This window comes from Sardina pilchardus, chromosome 4, assembly GCF_963854185.1.
Source record: "Sardina pilchardus chromosome 4, fSarPil1.1, whole genome shotgun sequence".
In the NCBI taxonomy this organism is placed as follows: Eukaryota; Metazoa; Chordata; class Actinopteri; order Clupeiformes; family Clupeidae; genus Sardina; species Sardina pilchardus.
The window spans coordinates 31,761,592-31,783,625 of NC_084997.1; the positions used below are offsets into that span (position 1 = coordinate 31,761,592).

Genomic DNA, 22,034 nt, shown 5'->3' on the forward strand with positions numbered 1-22,034 from the left:
TGAGGTTAGTCAAACCCTATGTGATGTTGAATTTACATTAGCTGCAGCTCCTCTGTGGGCTGACATGCCTGCTATATGACCTTTATCCTCATCTTATCTGTGGCCACACTGGTATTTACTTACATTCACAACTCGTGCTTGATGGAGCTTGTTTAAGCTCTGGTAGATTATAATATTGATTCCAAGGACGAGATTTCCTGCACTGAATCTGGTGAAGAGATAATTTGCATTAAAATCCAGGAAAACGCGATCAAATACACAACAGGCTGTGAGATTACACTGTTACATGACGGACTCTGTAAGAATGTATTCATAAATATTCAGCCAAGGAACATCTGCTCATCTAACGTGCACTCCCTGAACTCTGGACGTAAACAACACAGACACCTCCCTCAGGGGTTACACACGATACTTAACACTGAGACGCATACCTCACCACTTGCACATGCTATTTAGCGCTGAGCCTCTCTGGCTATTTAACACCCACGCTGGTTAACCACCGACGGCTGGATTACAACGCAGCACAGACACGCCAAACCCCACCATCAAGATAAGCTACAGTAAGCGGAGCTAAAGCTGTCGAGTGATGAAACGTCGAGACGAAAGTTATCTGCTCTTATCGGGGGACGAGTAATAACACTGAGGCTCATGGTGAAATGTCGAGACAGGAGACGAAACGTTATCAGTACGTTATCATAATAACGCTGAAACTCAGGGCTTTTAAATCAACACCATTAGCATCAGGCGGTTTAGAACTTACACTTAAACCCCACATTAGTTATACCCCACATTATGTATACCCCATGCCAATGTGTTATTTCATTGTGCATTTTTCATTTGACCAATAGGTTCACTCTGTCAGAACATTACATCAACACGATCAACGATTTGATGAAAGACGACGATTTGAGCTAGAGATATAATTAAAAAAAATAATAATAATTCTGTGTTTTCTTGGCCGTGTAAGAGATTGTATTAAATTAGACGTGGCCTGGGCGTGAGTAGCTCTGGGCTTAGCCGTGCTTACTGAGCTGCGGTCACTGCTGAATGAGGAGGATTAGGGGAGGACCACTGAGTGTGCAGGAGCTGCTGCAGCTGCAGAGATGCAGAGTGTATGAGACTACTAATGAACCAGTGAAGTGCAAGAGTCTGGACACATCATTAGCTCCCACCATTCACTAAACCAGCCGATTCTGACTGCCACAACTCCTCTGCCTGATAAATGAGCTGATTAGTGATAGCAGTATATTTGTAGAACCATGATAGGATGTTTACTTTCTGAATCATCAGCCATCATTTTACACCTCGGCTAAAGAAAAGTTAAATGTTTTCGTTGTAGTTTGTGTGGACGTTGTCATTCATATTAAGTGGAATCATCAGCCATCATTTTACACCTCGGCTAAAGAAAAGTTAAATGTTTTCGTTGTAGTTTGTGTGGACGTTGTCATTCATATTAAGTGATATTTTTTTTGCCATTTATCGTTGTAGGCCCCGTCAACTGCATACTGTACATAAACATGTGTTCCTAAGGAATTCTTGGTGTCACAGAAAGCAAAATTGAGCTAATGGTAACGCTCTGGTATAGGAGAATTACACTAATTCTCTCCCTCTCTCTCTCTCTCTCTCTCTGTCTCTCTGCAGAGTCCCAGTCCAACCACTCGAGCCAGTCGGACAGCGGCGTGTCGGAGGGCACCTCGTCTGGTCATGTACGTTCTCAGAGCGCCGTCAGCTCCATCTTCTCTGAGGCCTGGAAAAGAGGCAACCAGATAGAGGAGACCACCAAGGTGCCCCCACCCCCACCCCCCCTCACCTCACCTCACCTCACCTCACTCTCACACCACCCATCCATCCATCCATCACCCCACACACACACACACACCATCCCTCACTCTCCACCATCACTTAACACACACGCCCATCTCCAGCTGTGTCCATCATGCTTGTCCATCATCCTTTGCTTCACTTCCTGGATCTATCCCATGATGCATTGCTGTCGTACCTTTTGCATGATACATTTTCCAGTAGTACTAGAAACGGTATGCGTACTGTAGTAGTTGTTGTAGTAGTGGCATCACTAGTCTGAACTTGTAGAGATGGTAGCAATATGACATGGATATGAAAGAGCTGTATTTGAGAGGGAGTGTGTGAGAGTGAGCAGGTGTGTGTGTGTGAGAGAGAATACGTTAGTAAATGTGTGTGTGTGTGTGTGTGTGTGTGTGTGTGTGTGTGTGTGTGTGTGTGTGTGTGTGTGTGTGTGTGTGTGTGTGTGTGTGTGTGTGTGTGTGTGTGTGTGTGTGTGTGTGTGTGTGTGTGTGTGTGTGTGTGTGAGTGAGTGAGTGAGTGAGTGAGTGAGTGAGTGAGTGAGTGAGTGAGTGTGTGTGTGTGTGTGTGTGTGTGTGTGTGTGTGTGTGTGTGTGTGTGTGTGTGTGTGTGTGTGTGTGTGTGTGTGTGTGTGTGTGTGTGTGTGTGTGTGTGTGTGTGTGTGTGTGTGTGTGTGTGTGTGTGTGTGTGTGTGTGTGTGTGTGTGTGTGTGTGTGTGTGTGTGTGTGTGTGTGAGTGAGTGAGTGAGTGAGTGAGTGAGTGAGTGAGTGTGAGTGTGTGTTGTAGGCGTAGTGATCAGTGCCTCCAGTAGTTGACTGCTTGCCTGCTCGCTCTGTCTCCATCTTGCTTGTGCTCCCTTCATCTCTCCTCCTCTGTTTCTCCTCTCCTCCATTCTCTCCTCCCCCCTCCTCTCCTCTCCTCCTCCCCCCCTCCACTCTCTCCCCCCCATAGGGATCCAAAGCCAGGAGTCGCAAGGCCATCAGGCCTTTCTGTGCGGGTGGGGAGTGAGGTTAGGGGCTATGTGTGTGTGCGTGTGTGTGTTTAACACACAGGTTTGGTTGGGTTGCACAATTTTAACCAAGAATGCAGTCAGGTCACATGCATATTGAAAGGATCACTCCAGGTGAATGGTGATGGTGTGTGTGTGTGTGTGTGTGTGTGCGTGCGTGCGTGTGTGTGTGTGTGTGTTAGCATTAACAACTTACAGCATCCCGGTAGCACAATGGTGTTTGGGTGGGTGATGGTCATTAATCTAGAATGTTGTTATGATGTTGTTGTAGAATGTTGTTATGATATCCAGAAGTACTTAACTGCACTGAGAATGTGATGGGTGAATAACACAGGTGGTTGGACATGAATCTCTGGTGTTGTGAGACAAAACATCTAGAGCCCACAGTCTAGAAAAGATCAGGCAGCTCCTCCAAGAGAGTGGTTCAGGTTTGCCATTGAACCAAGTTAACTTACTCCGAGTTGACTTACTCAGATTTAGCATACTCAGGTTGTCCACTGAACCAAGCTAACTTACTCAGGTTTGCCTCTTACTCAGATTTAGCATACTCAGGTTGTCCACTGAACCAAGTTAACTTACTCAGGTTTGCCTCTTACTCAGATTTAGCATACTCGGGTTTGCCACTGAACCAAGTTACCTTACTCAGGTTTGCCTCTTACTCAGATTTAGCATACTCAGGTTTGCCACTGAACCAAGTTACCTTACTCAGGTTTGCCTCTTACTCAGATTCAGCATACTCAGGTTGTCCACTGAACCAAGTTAACTTACTCAGGTTTGCCTCTTATTCAGATTTAGCATACTCGGGTTTGCCACTGAACCAAGTTAACTTACTCAGGTTTGCCTCTCACTCAGACTTAGTATACTCAGGTGTGCCTCTTACTCAGATTTAGCATACTCAGGTTGTGCACTAAAACCACTTGACTCCGCTTGAGTCCTGCACGTGTCTACCCTCTCTGTCTGGCTCTGCTGCAGCATTTCACCTCTCAGCTCTCTGCATCTGGATGGACCCAAACATGTTGGACAGACGACAACAATTACAAACTCACTTCCCGTTTGTTTGTTTGTTTGTCTGTTGTTTTGATTGTTGCTTTGTTTGTTCCCTCTAAAGTGTTAACCATATAGCACTCACATGGCCCTCATGCATTTGGGCAGCCATTAACATTCTCGAGAAGATGATGATGATGAGGATGCTAAACTCACTTCCTGTTTGTTTGTTTGTTTGTTTGTTTGTGTGTTTGTGTGTGTGTGTGTGCAGGTGAGGGTGGAGCCGGCCCGGGCCTCCTACCCCCTCCAGTTGCCCCCGCTGTCCCACCACCACCACCACCACCACCACACGCTGCCCCACTCCCACACCCGTAGCAGCTACAGCGGCAGCGGCACCGTGGAGTCGCCCCAGTCGTCCCCGTCGCCCCCCTCCCCTCCCCCGCCGCCCCCTCCGCCCCCCGCGCTCACCGGCCAGGCCTACCACTCGCCCCCCACCACCTTCACCAAGTACAGCACCCTGGCCCGCCTGCAGAGCACCGCCGGCTCCCAGGCCGAGCGCCAGTACAAGCAGCAGCAGCAGCAGATGCAGCAGCAGATAGCCATGATGCAGCAGCAGCAACAACAACAACAACAACAACAGCAGCAGCAGATGCAGCAGATGATGCCTCCTGCTCCACCACCACAGTCCATCAAGCCCCAGATGCTCAACGTGGCCCAACAGCAGCAGCAGCAGCCGCCTCCTCCACCTCCACCCCCTCCTCCACCCATGCCCGCTCCCGGGTCCGCCATGGCGGTGCTGAAGATGGGGCCGCCCAGTCCCGGGGTGCACGGCGTGCCCGAGTTCGTGCCCCCTCCGCCGCAGGGCCACCACCACGTGCTGCCCCCCCACCCCCAGATGCACCTGCAGGCCAACGGCATCATGCCGCCGCCGCCGCCCCACGAGCAGGCCGCCAAGTACCCGGCGCTCACCGCCAACGGCCTGCAGCAGTTCCTGGCGCAGAAGTTCCCCAACATGAGCTACGACTTCTCCCAGCCCGTGGACGACCTGGACTCCCCTCCACCACCTCCTCCGCCGCCTCCTCCTCCGGCCGTGTCCCCCCCGCCTCCCCATCAGACCTCCGGTCCTCCTCTGGCGCCCCCCAAAACCTTCGCCGGGGGGTTCCCGTCTCAGGCGTCACTGCGTCCGGCCGGCTCGCTGGCGGTGTCCCCCGTGTCTCCCACGCCGCTGATGAAGAAGCAGCAGAGCCTGTCGGCCGCCCACAGCCCCAACCAGCCGCCGCCGACCCTCCCCAAGCAGCACAGCTTCCCCGCCAAGGCGCTGTCCACGCCGCTGTCCACCACTCCGGCCGGGCCCCTGTCCCCGACGCCCTCCTCGCTGGTCAAGCAGATGGTCAACCAATTCCCCGGCGCCGTGCCGCAGTCCGGCGGGCCGCTCTCCCCGCCCGTGGTCAAGGCCAAGCCCAAGTGGCAGCCGGGTCAGCCCGCGCAGCCGCAGTCGCCCGAGTTCCCCCCTCCGCCCCCGGAGAGCACGCTGGACTTCCCCCTCCCCCCTCCGCCCGCGCTCGACCCCACGCCCCTCCCTCCTCCCTCCATCCCCTCGGGCAAGTCGGCGACCTCGCCCATCAAGAAGTCGCCGTCCACCTCCTCCAACTCCTCCACGGGGTCGACGGGCAGCAAGCGGCCTCCGCCCACCCCGCAGAGGAACTCCAGCATCCGCTCCAACTCCTCGGTGGAGTACCAGGAGTCCAAGAAGGTGGAGGACCTGGTCAGCATCTTCGCCCAGCCGGGCCCGGCGACCCAGACGACCCAAACGACGGTCCAGTCCGGCGGCGCCAGCTCCCTGTCCACCCCGGCGTCCGCCTCCGGCTCGCCCTCCAAGGAGCCGCGCGCGACGCCCAAGCCGGGCAAGATCAACCTGGCCAACCTGCCGCTGGCGCTGCAGGGCAAGTCTCCGGCCGCGGGTCCGGCTCAGTACCGGCAGTCCAGCTCGGAGTTCCCGCCGCCTCCGGAGTACGACTACTTCCCGCCGCCGCCGCCGGACTCGGAGCTGCTGCCGCCGCCGCCGCTCCCGGTGGAGATGCACACGGGCGCCCCCAGGGTTGCCGTGGTGAACCCCCAGCCCCAGATGCACCATCATCACCACCAACACCACTCCAACACGGCCAACACCACCTCCTCCTGGAAGTCCCAGTCCCTGAAGAAGACTCCACCTCCCACAATGCACCGGCGCAGCAGCGGGCCCCCCGAGCCGCTGGCGCTCTCGCCGCCCCCGCAGCCCATGCCCCTGCAGCCCTTCGCCCCGCTCTCCTCCTCCTCCTCCTCCTCCTCCTCCGCCGTGCCCCCGCCCTCCTCCCTGGTGCCCCCCACCTCCCCGAAGGCCGTGCCGCTCACCAACTTCCAGCCCAACTTCCTGGAGGACCTGAACCGGACCCTGAAGAGGAAGTCCATCACGCGGCAGAGCTCGCTCACGTCCTCCCGCATCTCCTCCAAGCTGGAGCCCGTGGCCACCATGGACGACATGGCCCTGCCGCCGCCGCCCCCGGAACTCATGCTGGATCACCCGCGCAAGGGCGGCGGGGGCGGCGGAGGAGGGGGCTACATGTCCGGCAACATCTCAGGCTATGCAACGTTACGCAAGGGGCCTAAACCTCCACCCCCGAAACGGGACCAGAACACCAAACTCACGGGGGAATGGTAGGACTGGTGCTCGTAAGGGGGTAAAGGGGTGGGGTGGGATGGGTGGGGTTGTGTGGGCAAACAGATGTTGGGGTGTCGGACAATCCTGTTGGACTTAAATCGCCAACCCCCCCTCCCCTCACCACTCCATGGTGCAACTGTTTGTCTCTGTAAATGACTGTGTATGAAAAAAAAAAAAAACTAAAACAAAAACAAAACAAACTCCACATAATCCTCAGATTATAACAACATTACAGTTCATAAGAAAAAAAAAACGCAGAAAGGATGGAAGGAAAAAAAGAAAAAAAAAAGAAAATATAAACCATGGCAAGCCAATCCCAGTAACTGTATAAGCTTCAACGCAAGTGTTAGTGCTGCTTCGCATTCAAAGATAGGCAGTTAATCGAGTCATGATCTTAAAGGATAAAAAACCCTCTCTGCAATATAACGGTACTGCATGGACTTCTGCTTTTGGGAAGGGAAGAGGGGGGGGGGTGTATGTGTGTGTGTGTGTGTGCGCGCGTTTGTGTGTGTGTGTGTGTGCGTGTGTGTGTAAAAAGATGTCATTTGAACTTGTCGGGGAGGGGGAAATGTGTACTGACTTTGACTTTTTTATATGAAATTATTTAATACCTGAAATATATTCTTATTTTAAGATTTAGTTTTCAAAACCCTCGATGGTAAGCGTTAAAACGTATACAGAGATCAGGGTTGATGAAGAAGTGTGCGTGTGTGTGTGTGTGTGTTTGTGTGTGTGTGTGTGAGGTGGAGAGTTTGCGATCATCACCCATGCTCGCTGTCTCACCGCCTGTCTAAGCCCTATCATTTCATGAACAATTCCACCACCGTCTCTCTACAAAGTGTTCTGCCATGTTTGCACCTACAGTAAGAAACAACTACAACGAATGGCTCGAAACATTTCAGAGGTTTTCACTGTTCAACTGGAGACAAGAAAGAGGCGACGAGGGTGTGATGGAGTTCGAACTCTTGTGTAACGTTTGTTAAATTACGTTGTTCATTTTTATTTGGTTATTTAAATTAAAGATCGAAAAAGAAAATGAAATGAAATGAAAAGGTCATGAAGGACTGAAGCGGGGTAACCGGTGGGATTCTGCGAAAGGAACCACCAGACCGGAACTACCTGGCCGGAACCCCTGCCGGCTATGGGCAAAGATGTCGTCAGGGATACGCTTGTCTGCGTTTCCATGGGGATTGCCTCTGTCTCTCTTTATGTTGGCTACATCGCTACTTATCTGTACATACAGCTGTTGTTCCTGGCTTCGATGGCGTTCTCCTGGCAGCTCCTAGATCGAAATCTTTAAACGTGCTCAGGGCCTGAGGTGGTCCACGGTAGCACACTACACACTCACGGCTGAGTAGGCTTAGGAAAAATGATGGAAGGAAAGGAAAAGAGAAACAACTCCTTTCTCCTACTCTGGACAAACAGGTCACCTCTAGTGATATGTCTGTGTCGGGGTTTTTTTTCCGTGTTCTGTGACATTTTTATTTTTATCGTTTTAAAACTGTCTGAAGAAGAACGTGATCTGCACTTAAGGGCAAATATTAATAATAATAAAAAAAAATGTTGCACACATTTTTAGACATCGTCATCATCATCATCATCGGGCCTTGTATCGCTCCACGACGTGCCTCTCATTAGTGACCACTGTCTATTTATGTCATCCGTGTCCTCCGCTCAACTGGAGCCACAGCCAGACTGGACACAGGAACGTTGATTTTAGTTTCAAAGACCTGCGGTGAGTTTGCATCAAAGCTTTGCTTTCCCTGATTGAGATTGAGATTGGGATTGGGATTGGGAGGGTTTCTGAGACATCCCATCTAGGAAGCCGCAGAGGCCATGGAACGCCAGGAACGCTTTATGACTCCAATACACCGGGATCTACTTGTCTGTTGCATTTAAATAGAACAATATAAATGTTGAAATCATGTGTCATTCTCTCTCTTTCTGTGTGGTGTGTGTGTGTGTGTGTGTGTGTGTGTGTGTGTCCTTCATAACATGATCTGCTGGCTGGCAGCAAGAAAAGCTGATGATGAATAATTGCATACATTATTTTGTAGTTTAACTTTTTTTGTACGGTATATTTTAGGATAACAATTTCTGCATGGAATCACAGAGAATGAGTGACATCATCCAAGTTCTCTGCTGCACACAGAGTGACACAAACATGTCAGCATGTCAACTCCTCCAGAGGGCTATTTCACTAAACCTAAATAAGGCATGAGGCTGTGATTTTTGGTTATCCTGGCTGAACATATTAAATTAAATATAAAATATAAATTTGGTTTCACAAGAGATGGCACATAAGTTACCATGGGGATTTATTCTGTGCGGCTAGCCTGGTCCCAGTCAGGGTTAGTTAATTTTTAAAAAAACAGAATGTGCATGTACCTGAATTGTCCTAGTCGTTCCTACTCATCCTGGATTGGCGTTAATGAAACGTGTTGAACTAGGATGACCAGACAATGCTAGGTCAAGCCTCGCTTTATCACTTATCTTGGATTTCTTAATTATGTCTTTGTGAAATACCCCTCTGTTGCTAAAACAAATTAATTCAGATGTGTTCAAATTGCTTTGGGTCATTACTCCCAGTGGAACATTTTTAGGCCCAAAATGAATATTCTATGTAACCTCATCTTGGAGCACAACAGAACAGACAAATAACTACACATGTTTATGTTTTGGACAACCATTTTCTTTTTATGAGGCCACAAACATTATTGATGACCTCAATACGACGGAGTATTAGGGCCACACATGAAGAAAAACATATTTTTACCGTGACGAGAATAAAGTCGACACGTCAACTTTAAAGTCAACATGTCGACATTAAACTCGAAATGGCATAGGCACACAGAATGACAAAACTATAAACCTCTTCAAATAGTTCTGCACCTCATCAATTTAATTTACATGTATTATTTTGTAGAAACACTTACAGTATAGTTAATTGCTTATTAAGTGTTAGTTCACCATAGTCTCCATTAATAGCACATTTATAAACATGTAATATATCAAATAACTATGTAAGGGATAATGTATAGCACGCCGGTCATTATCGGAAAATAATTCCCGACAGGATGAACAGAACCCCGACGCGCAGACCGGCGTTCTATATATTATTGCGCTTATTCATTTGTGCCACCTACGTCACTATCAAGTAGAACGCCGCCATATTTACGAATTATACGGCTACTTGCCATAACGAGAAAATAAACTTCTCAATGTGTCTTTAGCAATGACTTGGTTACCGTTTCGGGGCTTCCGCTACAACTAGCGGAGTGAACCCGTTGCCATTGGCAGCGGTCATTATACCTTCGGAGCGGTCATTATGCAAAAATAACTGACCGTAGAACGTTGGGGAGGCCCATTCAAAGTGAATGGGAGCTCCCTCAACATTCTAGAGAGCCGTATAATAACCTTTTTCATAGAAGTCATTTCATTTCACAGTGTTGTTTGGACAGGAATGTGACACTTTTGTATACCCTGGTAGCCTACTCCAGCAGGACTATGATCTAACACAGGGGAGTGACACTGACAAGCTAACTTCAAGCCCTGGACAGAGGGACCCCTGAATGTGGAGTATTGTGTGCAGGTAGGTGAGTGTGGAGACTATAAAAAGGCAAAAAATACCTGCTGGCCAAACTACTGTAGGTGCACTCCTATTCAGTGGCGTAGTCTACGGGGTACGCAGGATTACGCAGGATTACGCAGTATACCCACTTAAAAGGTCTCCATCTCAGTGTAGCCACTTAACAAAGGCAAAGATACGCATTAACATTTGAAGTTGATCACGGTATATCCACTACAGCTAACTACTACATCACAGTTAACTGAAGAGTGTGCGTTGTATGAAAGTCTCGATTTCAATTTGAAATTTGGAGAAAGAAAATCTAAACCGAGAGATGAGACTGGAAAAAAAAATCACATGTAAAATTCTAGCTCTCTAAATAAGGACGGTTGTTCTTCAGATCCAAAGGATAGAAGAAAATCTTTAAAAGGGAACAAGGAGAAACTTTGAGAATCACATAGCAAAGATTCAGACAGAAGATACAAGAAGAGAAAATTATCTTAAGCCATATCAAACAAAAGCTCGGTGTGCATTATTTGTAATGAGGGTGAAACCTCATTACAACAACAAGCAACAACCTTGTGAACAATGTTGATTTGCTTAAGGAGCTTCTTGCCAGCTGCAAAGAACGTATGTCTCATTGACATAAAAGGTTAAGAGGTTTCACCCTCATTACAAATAATGCATTTTCAGTCAGAACAAACATATTGGTCAAGAGAAAACCATTAAATCTTTTTTGCCTGGGGTATGAATAATTTTGTTCCTAACTGTATAGAATATTAGAATACATAATATATCTTTAGGATATATTCTAAAACAGTTTAATTACTTTATCTTGTTATGCATCCAGAGTTAAAAGACTGAAAGTCATAATGAATGTCTGTGTGGGGAGAGAGTCTGTGTGTAATCCACTGATTTGGAGTCAGTATCTATGGTATAGTCACATACACAGATACAGAAACATGTCAGTTGTCCGTACTGTAAGGTGGGATACGTTAACGCAGTTGGCAAAACTGAAGGAGCTGCAGCTCAGTTAGATGGCATTGATGCACTACATTTTAGAGGCCAATGCTGCATCAGCTCCACTGTAACATGGTGGTCACACCCAACTGAAAATGTTATCGAATCATTAGCGATGTCTGTGGCAGCAGTGATAAGGGAACTTCTCTGGCAACTTCTCCAGCAGACCACTAAGACTGACCAATCATAATCTTTTTTCTTGTTGTTGTTTGTTTTTAAAAACACTGCACCAGCAAAGGAAGTCAACGTGACAGGTTGATTCTCTGTCCTAGACGCTCTCATGTGGGGAAGGGGAAAGTTAGAACCCTCTTCACAACGTTTGGACTACCGAGGAACACAGACTTAATTTAAACTGAAGCTGGTGAGGCTGAAAGTCTTTTGGATTAAAGTGTGAAACAAAGAAGAGTTTGAGTTTGAGTTTGGCACTGACATGTCTGCTCAGGCTGCTGAAAGAATAAGCCTCAAGAGAAAAGAGACTTTACTGCAGAGACAAAATGGCTTCTAAATTTGGAGAGGATCTCATGTATTGCATGTGCTGTGAAATCCACAAGGATCCTGTCCTGTTGCCCTGCTCTCACAGTGTGTGCAAAGCCTGTCTGCAGCGGTTCTGGGATAGCAAAGGACACAGAGAATGTCCCTACTGCAGGAGGAAGTGCTCAAAAGACATCAGTCAACCTAACGTGGCTCTAAGCAACTTGTTACAGGAGAGGAGTCTGAGAGCTTCAGCAGGACTCAGGGTAGGCTATTCCTACCATCATTGTTTTTACCTCATCGGGGTGTCTGTCTGTTTGTTAGTCTGTTTGTTTGTCTGTTTGTCTGTTTGTTAGTAATAAGATAACTCAAGTAAAAAGTAAAAAGTAAAAGTACTAAAAGTACTAAAAGTAATGGATGGATTTCAATGACATTTTAGGGGAAGGTCTGAAATGACCCAAGGAAGAAACCATTACATGTTGGGAGTGATCCAAATCACCGTCCGGATTCAGGAGACGGTTATGTTTTTTGCATTGCAGTGTAATGGCATTGTATGGCCACGTGGCGGCGATTTGAATAGTTTAGGTTGAAATATATGACAACCAAGGAAGAACAATACAGGCGGAGGTCTGCGCTCTCTGAGTGGTTTTCGAGTTATTGTTGCTGTCAAAATTAACACATTAATCATTGTGATTAATTAAAAGAAAACGTCCACTTTACGCTGTTCTACTGCTAAGATGGAGATCATCCTATATCAATGTATATAAACTAGAAGACCTATAGCACACACTGGTATCAGTGACATGTTAGCAAGAGGAAGAGGTTGCTAAACAATGCTCCATATCTAGCCATCATTTTGGCAGATGGAAAATCTGGCATTGTCAAAAAAAAGTCAAATGAATAGTAAAACATTGCAAAGGTGATGCTGTGCACCAATCTAAGCTTGTAGGGATACAGTACATCCTGCCATTCCTGCTATCAGACCAAAAGAAAGGTCACACACTTGTGGGACCACCTTTTGCTTTGATTACGGCACATATTTGCTGTAGCATCATTTCCATAAGCTTTTGCAATGTCACAAAATGTATTTCCATCCAGTGTTGCATTAATTTTTTCACCAAGATCTTATATTGATGACAGGAGATTCAAACCACTGCTCAAACTCTTCTCTAGCACATCCCAAAGATTCTCAATGGGGTTAAGGCCAAGCAGTGTATGTGCTGAACAGATTATGACAAGTTATAACCATTAGTTCAACACTTTCGCATGTAATCACTCAAGCGATGAAATGATGCCTATTTGTTTCATGGCGTAGGACTATGGAACACACATAGTGAATGTTGACCAACAAGACATTAACGATTGAACATACTGTACACTCACACACACACAAAAAAAGAAAACTATTTACAAAGCAACTCATTAATCATAGCACTGCCATGTAGCCAATTATTGATAGTGGAAGGCTTTGCATGGTAAATTCTTGTGTACAATTTGTTTTGATAACTTACGAATTACATTAGATCTTCTTTGAAAAAGCAAAACAGAATGTAATTGAATACATTACCTTTTCCTTTTAGATCATGGATGGTGCACATTCTGGTGATCCGACCTTGGAGGGAGCCATTGCCAGAGCCAGAGAAGCGTCAACCTGTTTGATACTGTAGTTTGTGAGTGCCATCAGGGGTGTTCTGATGAGGAAGCGGCGCCTATGAGAGGCACAACAACCACCATAGACAGTGCCACTGCTGGCCATTTCGGTGCCCTGCAAGCTTCTTTGTGCTCTACCCACTGTTGTTCTACATTGTGGTCTTAATAACTTGCCAAACATTTGATTATAAAGATTCAAATATGTCCTGCCATACTATTAATGTTTATATAATATTTAATAAATCTCTTCCATGCTTGCAGGGCTTTCCTTCCATTTTATATGTGTATATGTGATATTGAAGTCCTTTTTTCAAGCTTCATCTATTTTTTTAATGAGTATAATTACCCACCTGTGCCTCAATCAAACATGTATAAACGTTACCAATAGTTTCTCTTTCTCTCCAGTATTCATGAAAAGCCTCTCTATTGTTGTTGATTCAGAATTAAAAATCATATCATTCTGTGATATCCACTTTTTCAATCGTAGCTATCTAAATATTTCATTATGTTTTACATTTATTACTGAGCTGTTCAAAAGTCAGGATTTTGTTTTGGGATATAGTATTACTTATTCCTCCCTTAATCCATGATTGCCATTCCTTTCCCTAAACTTTGAATAGTGATGGATCATGGATTGTTCCACAGGTGTGTATTCCTGGGTAGACTTAATATGCACTCCAACAATGTTTTAATACAACACAAATTAATTCAGATATGTTCAAATTGCATGGAGTCATTACTCTCAGTGGAACATGTTAATGCCCAAAATGAATATTCTATGTAATATGCAACTTCATCATGGAGCACAACAGATAAAGCAAATATCTACACATGTATCTACACCATTTTCTTTTTATGAGGCCAGCAACATTACTGATGACCTCAATGCATATGCACAGTATGAATGACATAACCATAACCCTCTTAAAGTAGTTCTGACTTGACTTCATCAATTGAATTTACATATATTACTTTGTAGAGACACTATTTGAAATAATGAATTGCTTATTATGTGTTAATTAACTAAGTCACCATTAATAACACATTTATTAACATGTCATATGTCAAAAAACTATGTAGACATCTATATTTTTCATAGAAGTCATTTCATTTCATAGTGTTGTTTGAACAGGAATGTGACTCTTCTACATACCCTGGTACTCCAGCAGGACTATGATGTAACACAGGCAGTGACACTGACAAGCAAACGTCAAACCCTGGACAGAGGGACTCCCTGAGTGTGAGGTAGAATGTGTGCAGGTAGGTGAGCGAATGACTGTGTACAGTGATGGGATGTCCCCAGTAGCCTGATACTAGTCCGGAACACCATTCACTCCCGTTTCTATCGGTCGGCACATTACCTGCCCAATCAGCGACGAGAGGGGACGGCGCTTTAGTTTATGCGTTAAAGTAGCAACGCCTACAAATGCCAACAATTGCGGTCGGGAGAATGGGTACATTTATTTACACTAAAGGTAGGCCCACATGCATTGCTTCCAGACTGACAGTGCTGTTTAGTGTCAGTTTGTAAAGTTTAGGCGAAGTAGGAAGTAACGTTATGAATCCCTGAATTATGTGATTGGATGCTGGCTGAACCAATGAGTTCAAAGTTAGCGCCCATTGTGATGCAAGCATTGTAAAGGGATCCCAATCAATTGGACCAATTGGACCTCCACAGTCATCAAACATGTTCTGAATGCCTTTATCAAAAATCTGATACCGCATGGCGCGGTCCACCTTACTGTGTTCACACTATTCATAGTTTACCCACCTCTTATTCTACCACTACACCCCTGGCTATGATGATGTGCTGGGATGTGCTGGGCTCGCCAGATGTGGTTGGTTCACTCCAGTTGCGGTGTCTGGAGTGGCTCTGCTGGAGGTGATGCTTGTTCCGATCTGAAAAATATAAAGTGCAGACAAGACATGTGGTAATGCATATCTCATGTAACAAGAAAATTGACAGATCTTTAAAACTCATGACACATTCAGATACACTAGAACTAAAGGTACAATATGCAGGTTTATTTATGGCGACTGTAGCTCCCTCTAGAGTTGCGATATATTTTTATTTTACGCTGCTGTTGTACATAGCAAACTTCTTGTGACTTGTACACAATGGAAATGCTTTTGTTGAGAGGGTGAAGGATCATCACCAGGCAAAAACTCCAAAAATCTCCAACGAGCTATATCTACTGACATCAAAAAGTGAGCACAAGGCCAGAGTGATGGTAAAGAATCGCCCAGGCTGCCGGATTGCTGCTAAAAAGGCGGAGTCTACAATCATTGTGGACACGAGGTATTCTAGAACCATTTTGAGAACTGGCAAATAAAGCTGCTTCCACTGATTATTCAAAAAGGTTTGAATAATTTTGGACATGCCATTTTTCGTACAAATGTTAAAAAGAAGAAAACGCTTCTTTTTTTGACTCCATATTTCTGCTACATTGTCTTACAACCATGTGGCTGTGACAGTGTACTCTCGAGTCAGAACAAACATATTGGTCAAGAGAAAACCAAGATTAAATCATGTTTTGCCTAGGGTATGAATCATTTTGTTCCTAACTATTCTAAAACTTCATCTTGTTATGTATCCAGAGTTAAAAGTCTGAAAGCCAAAATGAAAGTCTGTGTGGGGAGAGAGTCTGTGTGTAATCCACTGATTTGCATACAGTAGTCACATACACAGATACAAAAACATGTCAGTTGTCCGTTCAGGTGGGATACGTTAACGCGGTTGGCAAAACTTATGGAGCTGCAGCTCAGTTAGATGGCATTGATGCACTACACACACTACTACATTTTAGAGGCCAATGCTCCACTGTAACATGGTTGTCACACCCAAAATGTTATCGGATCATTAGCAGTGTCTGTGCAGCAGTGATAAGGGAACTTCTCTGGCAACTTCGGGCGACTGACCAATCAGAATCCTTTTCTTTACCATAGTGATAGTCACTCTCTTTGATAAACTGCCACCAGCAGAGAAAGTCAAGTTTTGTCGCAGTTTGATTCTCTGTCACATGATGCACTCATGTGGGGAAGGGGCAACATTTGGATTACTGAGGAACTTAAACTGTTAAACTGAAGCTGGTGAGGCTGAAAGTCTTTTGGACTAAAGTGTGAAACAGAGAAGAGTTTGAGTTTGAGTTTGGCTCTGACACGTCTGCTCAGGCTGCTGAAAGTGAACATGTAGCTGCAGAAAGAGCCGCAAGAGAAAAGAGACTTTACTGCAGAGAAAAAATGGCTTCTAAACTGGAGGAGGACCTCACTTGTCCTGTGTGCTGTAAAATGTTCAAGGGTCCTGTCATTTTGACCTGCTCTCACAATGTGTGTAAAGCCTGTCTGCAGCGGTTCTGGATAATTTTTCTGGAGAAAGGAAAATGTCCCTACCGCAGGAGAAAGAGCTCAAACGAGTTCCATACTGTACACCTGACTTTGCGCTAAGGAACTTACGTGGGACAGGAGAGGAGTTTCAGTAGGATCGACACAGGTAAGGATATAATCTGACGATGGACTCTAAAAACATTGAGCTGGCTGCTTATTCAGGCTATTCCTACCATCAAAATGCATTGTTTTTATTGTTGCTGTCAAAATGAACACGTTAATGAAAACTTCCACTTTACGCAGTTAGGATGTTAGGATGGAGATCATCCTGTATCAATGTGTATCCATTATAAACTAGATGACCAATTAATATTAGCACACACTGATAGCAGTCAGTCACGTGACGTGTTAACAAGAGGGAGAGATTGCTAAACAATGCTCCAAATTTAGCCATCATTTTGGCAGATGGAAAATTTGGCATTGTCATTTTCAAGAAGATCTCAGTGCTGTCTGTTTCTCTCCCTCTGTAAAAAAAACAGTGTAAATCTCAAGCTTCTAAAATAGCATATTGAATCTGACAGAATGTGATAGTAAGTAATTGACTAGGCACACTGGAAACACACTGGCATCAGTAGTGCATTGCTAACCCTTCGTCCTATAGGATTCTGATCAGATTTTGGAACCAAAATCCTAAAGGATTCGAATAGCAACAATTTAGGAATCCTATAGGCCTATCCAATCCTACTGTATAAGATGCTATTGATTCCAAAATCCAATTGGAATCCTAGGACATCTTGATAAGGGAACATTAACTGTCATGTAAAATCAGTGTTTAGGACATATCACTGTTACCATGCAGACAAGTGTCTATGCAGTTTGTAAGTTTAGTTTGTTTGTAGTTTAAACAAACTAATCAGTGTAGGCCTACTTGTAGCTAACAAGATAAGATAGCTTACATAACAGGCAGTAAAGTCGAGTTCTCTGGTACAGCCGTGACCATCACGTTTGCTCTCTTGGAAGCTCGAGATTTCCACTGCTTTGGGAAGACAAAGTAGACAGCACTGTAACTGCTGTCCCTTGTCATTTGGAAAGCAATAGGCAAAGATCTGGATATGGAGGTGTGGATGTTCATGCTCGTCTGAGGGCAACACAGTAAATAGGCTATAGGTTAAATAAACAACAATGATTTGTATAACTTACTAGTTACATATGATAGCTTCTATGGAAAAGCAGAACATACAGTATTGAATACATTACCTTTTCCTTTTAGATCATGGATGATGCACAGGCTTCACTTCAGGATGCTGGTGAACCGACCTTGGAGGGGGCCATTGTTAGAGCCAGAGAAGAAGTCGACCTATTTTGATATCATATTTCAGGGCTTGTACTACATACAGGGTTGTAGCTTACTAATATCCTCCAAGCCCCCAGAACTAAGCTCTGCTGCATACCTGGATGATGGGGCCTTCCCCACACAGCAGAGGATTCCAAAACGGACCCGCCCTCAAGCCGCCACATCCGCGTGACAGTCACCTCCGTTTTGGCTACGCGCACGGAACACGACCCGCCTCCGCCAGCGCGCCTTCGTGCAGCGGGTCTGCGGCGGACTCCGTGCGGATACGCACATCGAACGCGCCCTTTCCAGTCCTAACGGCTTCCTCAGTTTTCAAATTTCTCGTTGATGAAGTGGAAGACGAAACAGCGGCGTCTGAAGGCTCACTGTAAGTATGCTCCTATATGCTTTATTTATGCAGTTACCAAGTCTATCCACTGAAAAAGTACTTCCATAACACAAGTTACCTACTTATCTAGCTTTATTTGCTGATATTATCCGAAGATTTGCTGGTCGCTCATATTTACACACCAGCTACGTCTAGCTTGCGCAAGCTAATTTAGCCCACTTTAGACGGGGCTAAATCCTGTCCAACTTGGGCTTTGTTACCTTTTGAATTAAAGCTAAACTCAGAACTGAGTTTAAAATGAGTAAAGTTGAATTTGGTTTAACGCTAACTTTAAGTGTTTGCATGTGAACAACAAAAGTTGGCTTGCGTTAACTTGTTGGCTTGCGTTAGCTAGCGTTAGCTTGTTAGCTAACGATAGCGTTAAAGTTACAGGAAATCTAGTTTTTTGTGAACGTTATGAAAGCTTAGATGTTGGACTCGGAAGTCTTTATGAAAACGTAGGCCATTTCGGATGTGTTTAAACCTCATTTCTTTCTGGGAGGGAAGCTGATTTCACATTGTTCACCAGTCCGGGATAACGTTAGCTGCTAATGGTTTTAAATTATGAACGACGTTAGCAAGGTAACCAGCTGCCGCATGCTCAAACACATTCGTCGTAGCTCGACATTCTCTGCTGGCAGCAACAAAAAAACTTTGGGACACATGCTTATATTTTGTACACGTTAGAAACCAGCAAACAGGCCTACTATTCAATCTAAAAAGTCCGGTTTCCAGACGTGTTTCCTGGTGACTATTTAGATTGAATAGTAGAGATGACTCTAACTTTTAAGAAATATAAATGCACGAAAGGCACGAAGCTACAGTATTTGTTTTCATGTGGAAATACTGTCGTCTACGAGTTCATTTAATGATATTGAACGTTCCTTAGAGTAAGATTTGACTGAGAAGAGGCAAAATAGAAGAGGCAGTAGTTGACTTCATGTATGTCCTTGTATTGCTTTGCCTTGTCACAGACCACTAGACACTTTGTTGTGAATGTTTAGATATGGGAAGAGGAGCTAAAATGATCAGCCCCATATTCTGTGGATCCCAATAAAATGCATTTTTAATGGGGTGTATTATTGGTTATGATAAATATTTGGCCATTTCTTTCTGATGATAAAAGTAATGCATATTTATGTATCTGTGTTACAGGTCATTCACAAGTGGCCACAGTCTGGTTTTGGGGTCTACGCTTTCTCGTCCTGTCCTGCCACCCAAGTAAAGTAAGCTATACAGTTTTACATTTGATTTATTTGACTTTTGGTCTAAACATTAATAATAAAAATAACCATATGCCTCTGTAACTGGTGTCACTAGTTCAGGATGAAGTGAAGGTAAATGTAACATGCTTAAATGCCTTTGTCTGCTGTAATAAAACCCACCCTCTACCTTAAAAGCTCTCTAATGAAATGTACATTTATGTATCTACGTTACAGGTCATTCACAAGTGGCTTCAGTCTGCTTTGGGGGTCTATGCTTTCTCATCCTGTCCTGCCACCCAAGTAAAGTAAGCTATACAGTTTTACATTTGATTTATTTGACTTTTGGTCTAAACATTAATAATAAAAATAACCATATGCCTCTGTACCTGGTGTTATTAGTTCAGGATGTAGTGAAGGTAAATGTCAACATGCTTAAATGCCTTTGTCTGCTATAATAAAACCCACCCTCTACCTCAAAAGCTCTCTAATGAAATGTACATTTATGTATCTGCGTTACAGGTTATTCACAAGTGGCTCCAGTCTGGTTTGGGGGTCTACGCTTTCTCATCCTGTCCTGCCATTCAAGTAAAGTAAGCTATACAGTTTTACATTGGATTTATTTGACTTTTGGTCTACATTAATAATAAAAATAACTATATGCCTCTGTAACTGGTGTCACTAGTTCAGGATGAAGTGAAGGTAAATGTAACATGCTTAAATGCCTTTGTCTGCTGTAATAAAACCCACCCTCTACCTCAAAAGCTCTCTAATGAAATGTACATTTATGTATCTGCGTTACAGGTTATTCACAAGTGGCTCCAGTCTGGTTTGGAGGTCTACGCTTTCTCATCCTGTCCTGCCATTCAAGTAAAGTAAGCTATACAGTTTTACATTTGATTTATTTGACTTTTGGTCTACACATTAATAATAAAAATAACCATATGCCTCTGTAACTGGTGTCACTAGTTCAGGATGAAGTGAAGGTAAATGTAACATGCTTAAATGCCTTTGTCTGCTGTAATAAAACCCACCCTCTACCTTAAAAGCTCTCTAATGAAATGTACATTTATGTCTACGTTACAGGTCATTCACAAGTGGCTTCAGTCTGCTTTGGGGGTCTATGCTTTCTCATCCTGTCCTGCCACCCAAGTAAAGTAAGCTATACAGTTTTACATTTGATTTATTTGACTTTTGGTCTAAACATTAATAATAAAAATAACCATATGCCTCTGTACCTGGTGTTATTAGTTCAGGATGTAGTGAAGGTAAATGTCAACATGCTTAAATGCCTTTGTCTGCTATAATAAAACCCACCCTCTACCTCAAAAGCTCTCTAATGAAATGTACATTTATGTATCTGCGTTACAGGTTATTCACAAGTGGCTCCAGTCTGGTTTGGGGGTCTACGCTTTCTCATCCTGTCCTGCCATTCAAGTAAAGTAAGCTATACAGTTTTACATTGGATTTATTTGACTTTTGGTCTACATTAATAATAAAAATAACTATATGCCTCTGTAACTGGTGTCACTAGTTCAGGATGAAGTGAAGGTAAATGTAACATGCTTAAATGCCTTTGTCTGCTGTAATAAAACCCACCCTCTACCTCAAAAGCTCTCTAATGAAATGTACATTTATGTATCTACGTTACAGGTTATTCACAAATGGCTCCAGTCTGGTTTGGGGGTCTACACTTTCTCATCCTGTCCTGCCACCCAAATAAAGTAAGCTATACAGTTTTACATTTGATTTATTTGACTTTTGGTCTATACATTAATAATAACAAAAAAAATAGCCATATGCCTCTGTAACTGGTGTTACCAGTGCAGGATGAAGTGAAGGTAAATGTCAACATACATAAATGCCTCTGTCTGCTGTACCCACCTTCTGAAAAGCTCTCTAATGAAATGTAATAGCTGTATAACTTCATAAGTCATGTTTTTTTTTTTTTAAATTGAATCTCCTTAATACCCGTCTCATATATTGTATATTATATTGTGTAAGCATAGTTGGTGTTGGATGCTACATACTATTAACATTAACATGTCTGTCTATTTGATTACAGGTGCTGTGAGGAAAAACACAGAAACATGGTCAGCCAACGACGCGGTGGTCACTAAGTACGCAATCAGGTGGTTCAACGAGGAGACCTGTCCTGCCTCCAGCCACACCAAACGGATTAATAGGAGAAATAAACATTAAACATTGAACTAATTGTCGTTCACCAGTTATTCATTTTCTGATATTTTAGCTGTGCATATATATAGCGCAGCATTTCATTGAAGTTGTAGCCTACTGGTAATAGGTAAAATGTTTCATGTCTGCACCGACCTAGGCCTATAAAGCACTAAATTAGTTTAGAGTAGTTAGAATTTAGAGTAGTATAGCCAAGGCTACTTAACAGAAACAGAATAGGCTATAACTTAAACTTTCCATTAATGTAAATGTCAATTTCATGTTTCCATTGAGCCAAGTGATTATTCTCTACAGTAAATTGATGTCTTGACTTAAGTTAGACCTATTGACAATTGTGTTAGTTTAAAAAATACAAGGCAATGCAGATTTA

General features: G+C 44.3%; 1 protein-coding gene and 2 long non-coding RNA genes across 9 annotated transcripts in view; all 3 read left to right on the top strand.

Moving 5' to 3' along the window:
- The window catches only part of raph1a (Ras association (RalGDS/AF-6) and pleckstrin homology domains 1a), a 119,798-nt gene extending 111,361 nt beyond the window's left edge, over positions 1 to 8,437 (top strand). For both annotated transcript variants that reach the window (XM_062534995.1, XM_062534996.1), the window contains 2 exons: positions 1,642 to 1,784; positions 4,086 to 8,437. In XM_062534995.1, coding sequence (XP_062390979.1) covers positions 1,642 to 1,784; positions 4,086 to 6,512 — 2,570 coding nt within the window. In that variant the 3' untranslated portion in view covers positions 6,513 to 8,437. The remainder of the gene's footprint in view (positions 1 to 1,641; positions 1,785 to 4,085) is intronic.
- A 2,780-nt stretch (positions 8,438 to 11,217) lies between these two features.
- On the top strand, positions 11,218 to 13,687 carry LOC134078841 (uncharacterized). Its single transcript, XR_009938876.1, has 2 exons — positions 11,218 to 11,837; positions 13,152 to 13,687. It is a non-coding gene; the product is annotated as an uncharacterized LOC134078841 (long non-coding RNA).
- Positions 13,688 to 16,204: 2,517 nt separating this feature from the next.
- LOC134077885 (uncharacterized) lies at positions 16,205 to 22,031 on the top strand. 6 transcript variants are annotated; one of them, XR_009938780.1, is made up of 10 exons: positions 16,205 to 16,711; positions 17,816 to 18,266; positions 19,422 to 19,492; positions 19,706 to 19,776; positions 19,991 to 20,061; positions 20,273 to 20,343; positions 20,555 to 20,625; positions 20,840 to 20,910; positions 21,122 to 21,192; positions 21,534 to 22,031. It is a non-coding gene; the product is annotated as an uncharacterized LOC134077885 (long non-coding RNA). The 6 variants fall into 6 exon arrangements; XR_009938784.1 differs by having other exon boundaries at positions 20,273 to 20,338; XR_009938781.1 differs by having other exon boundaries at positions 19,991 to 20,056.
- Positions 22,032 to 22,034: the final 3 nt, after the last annotated feature.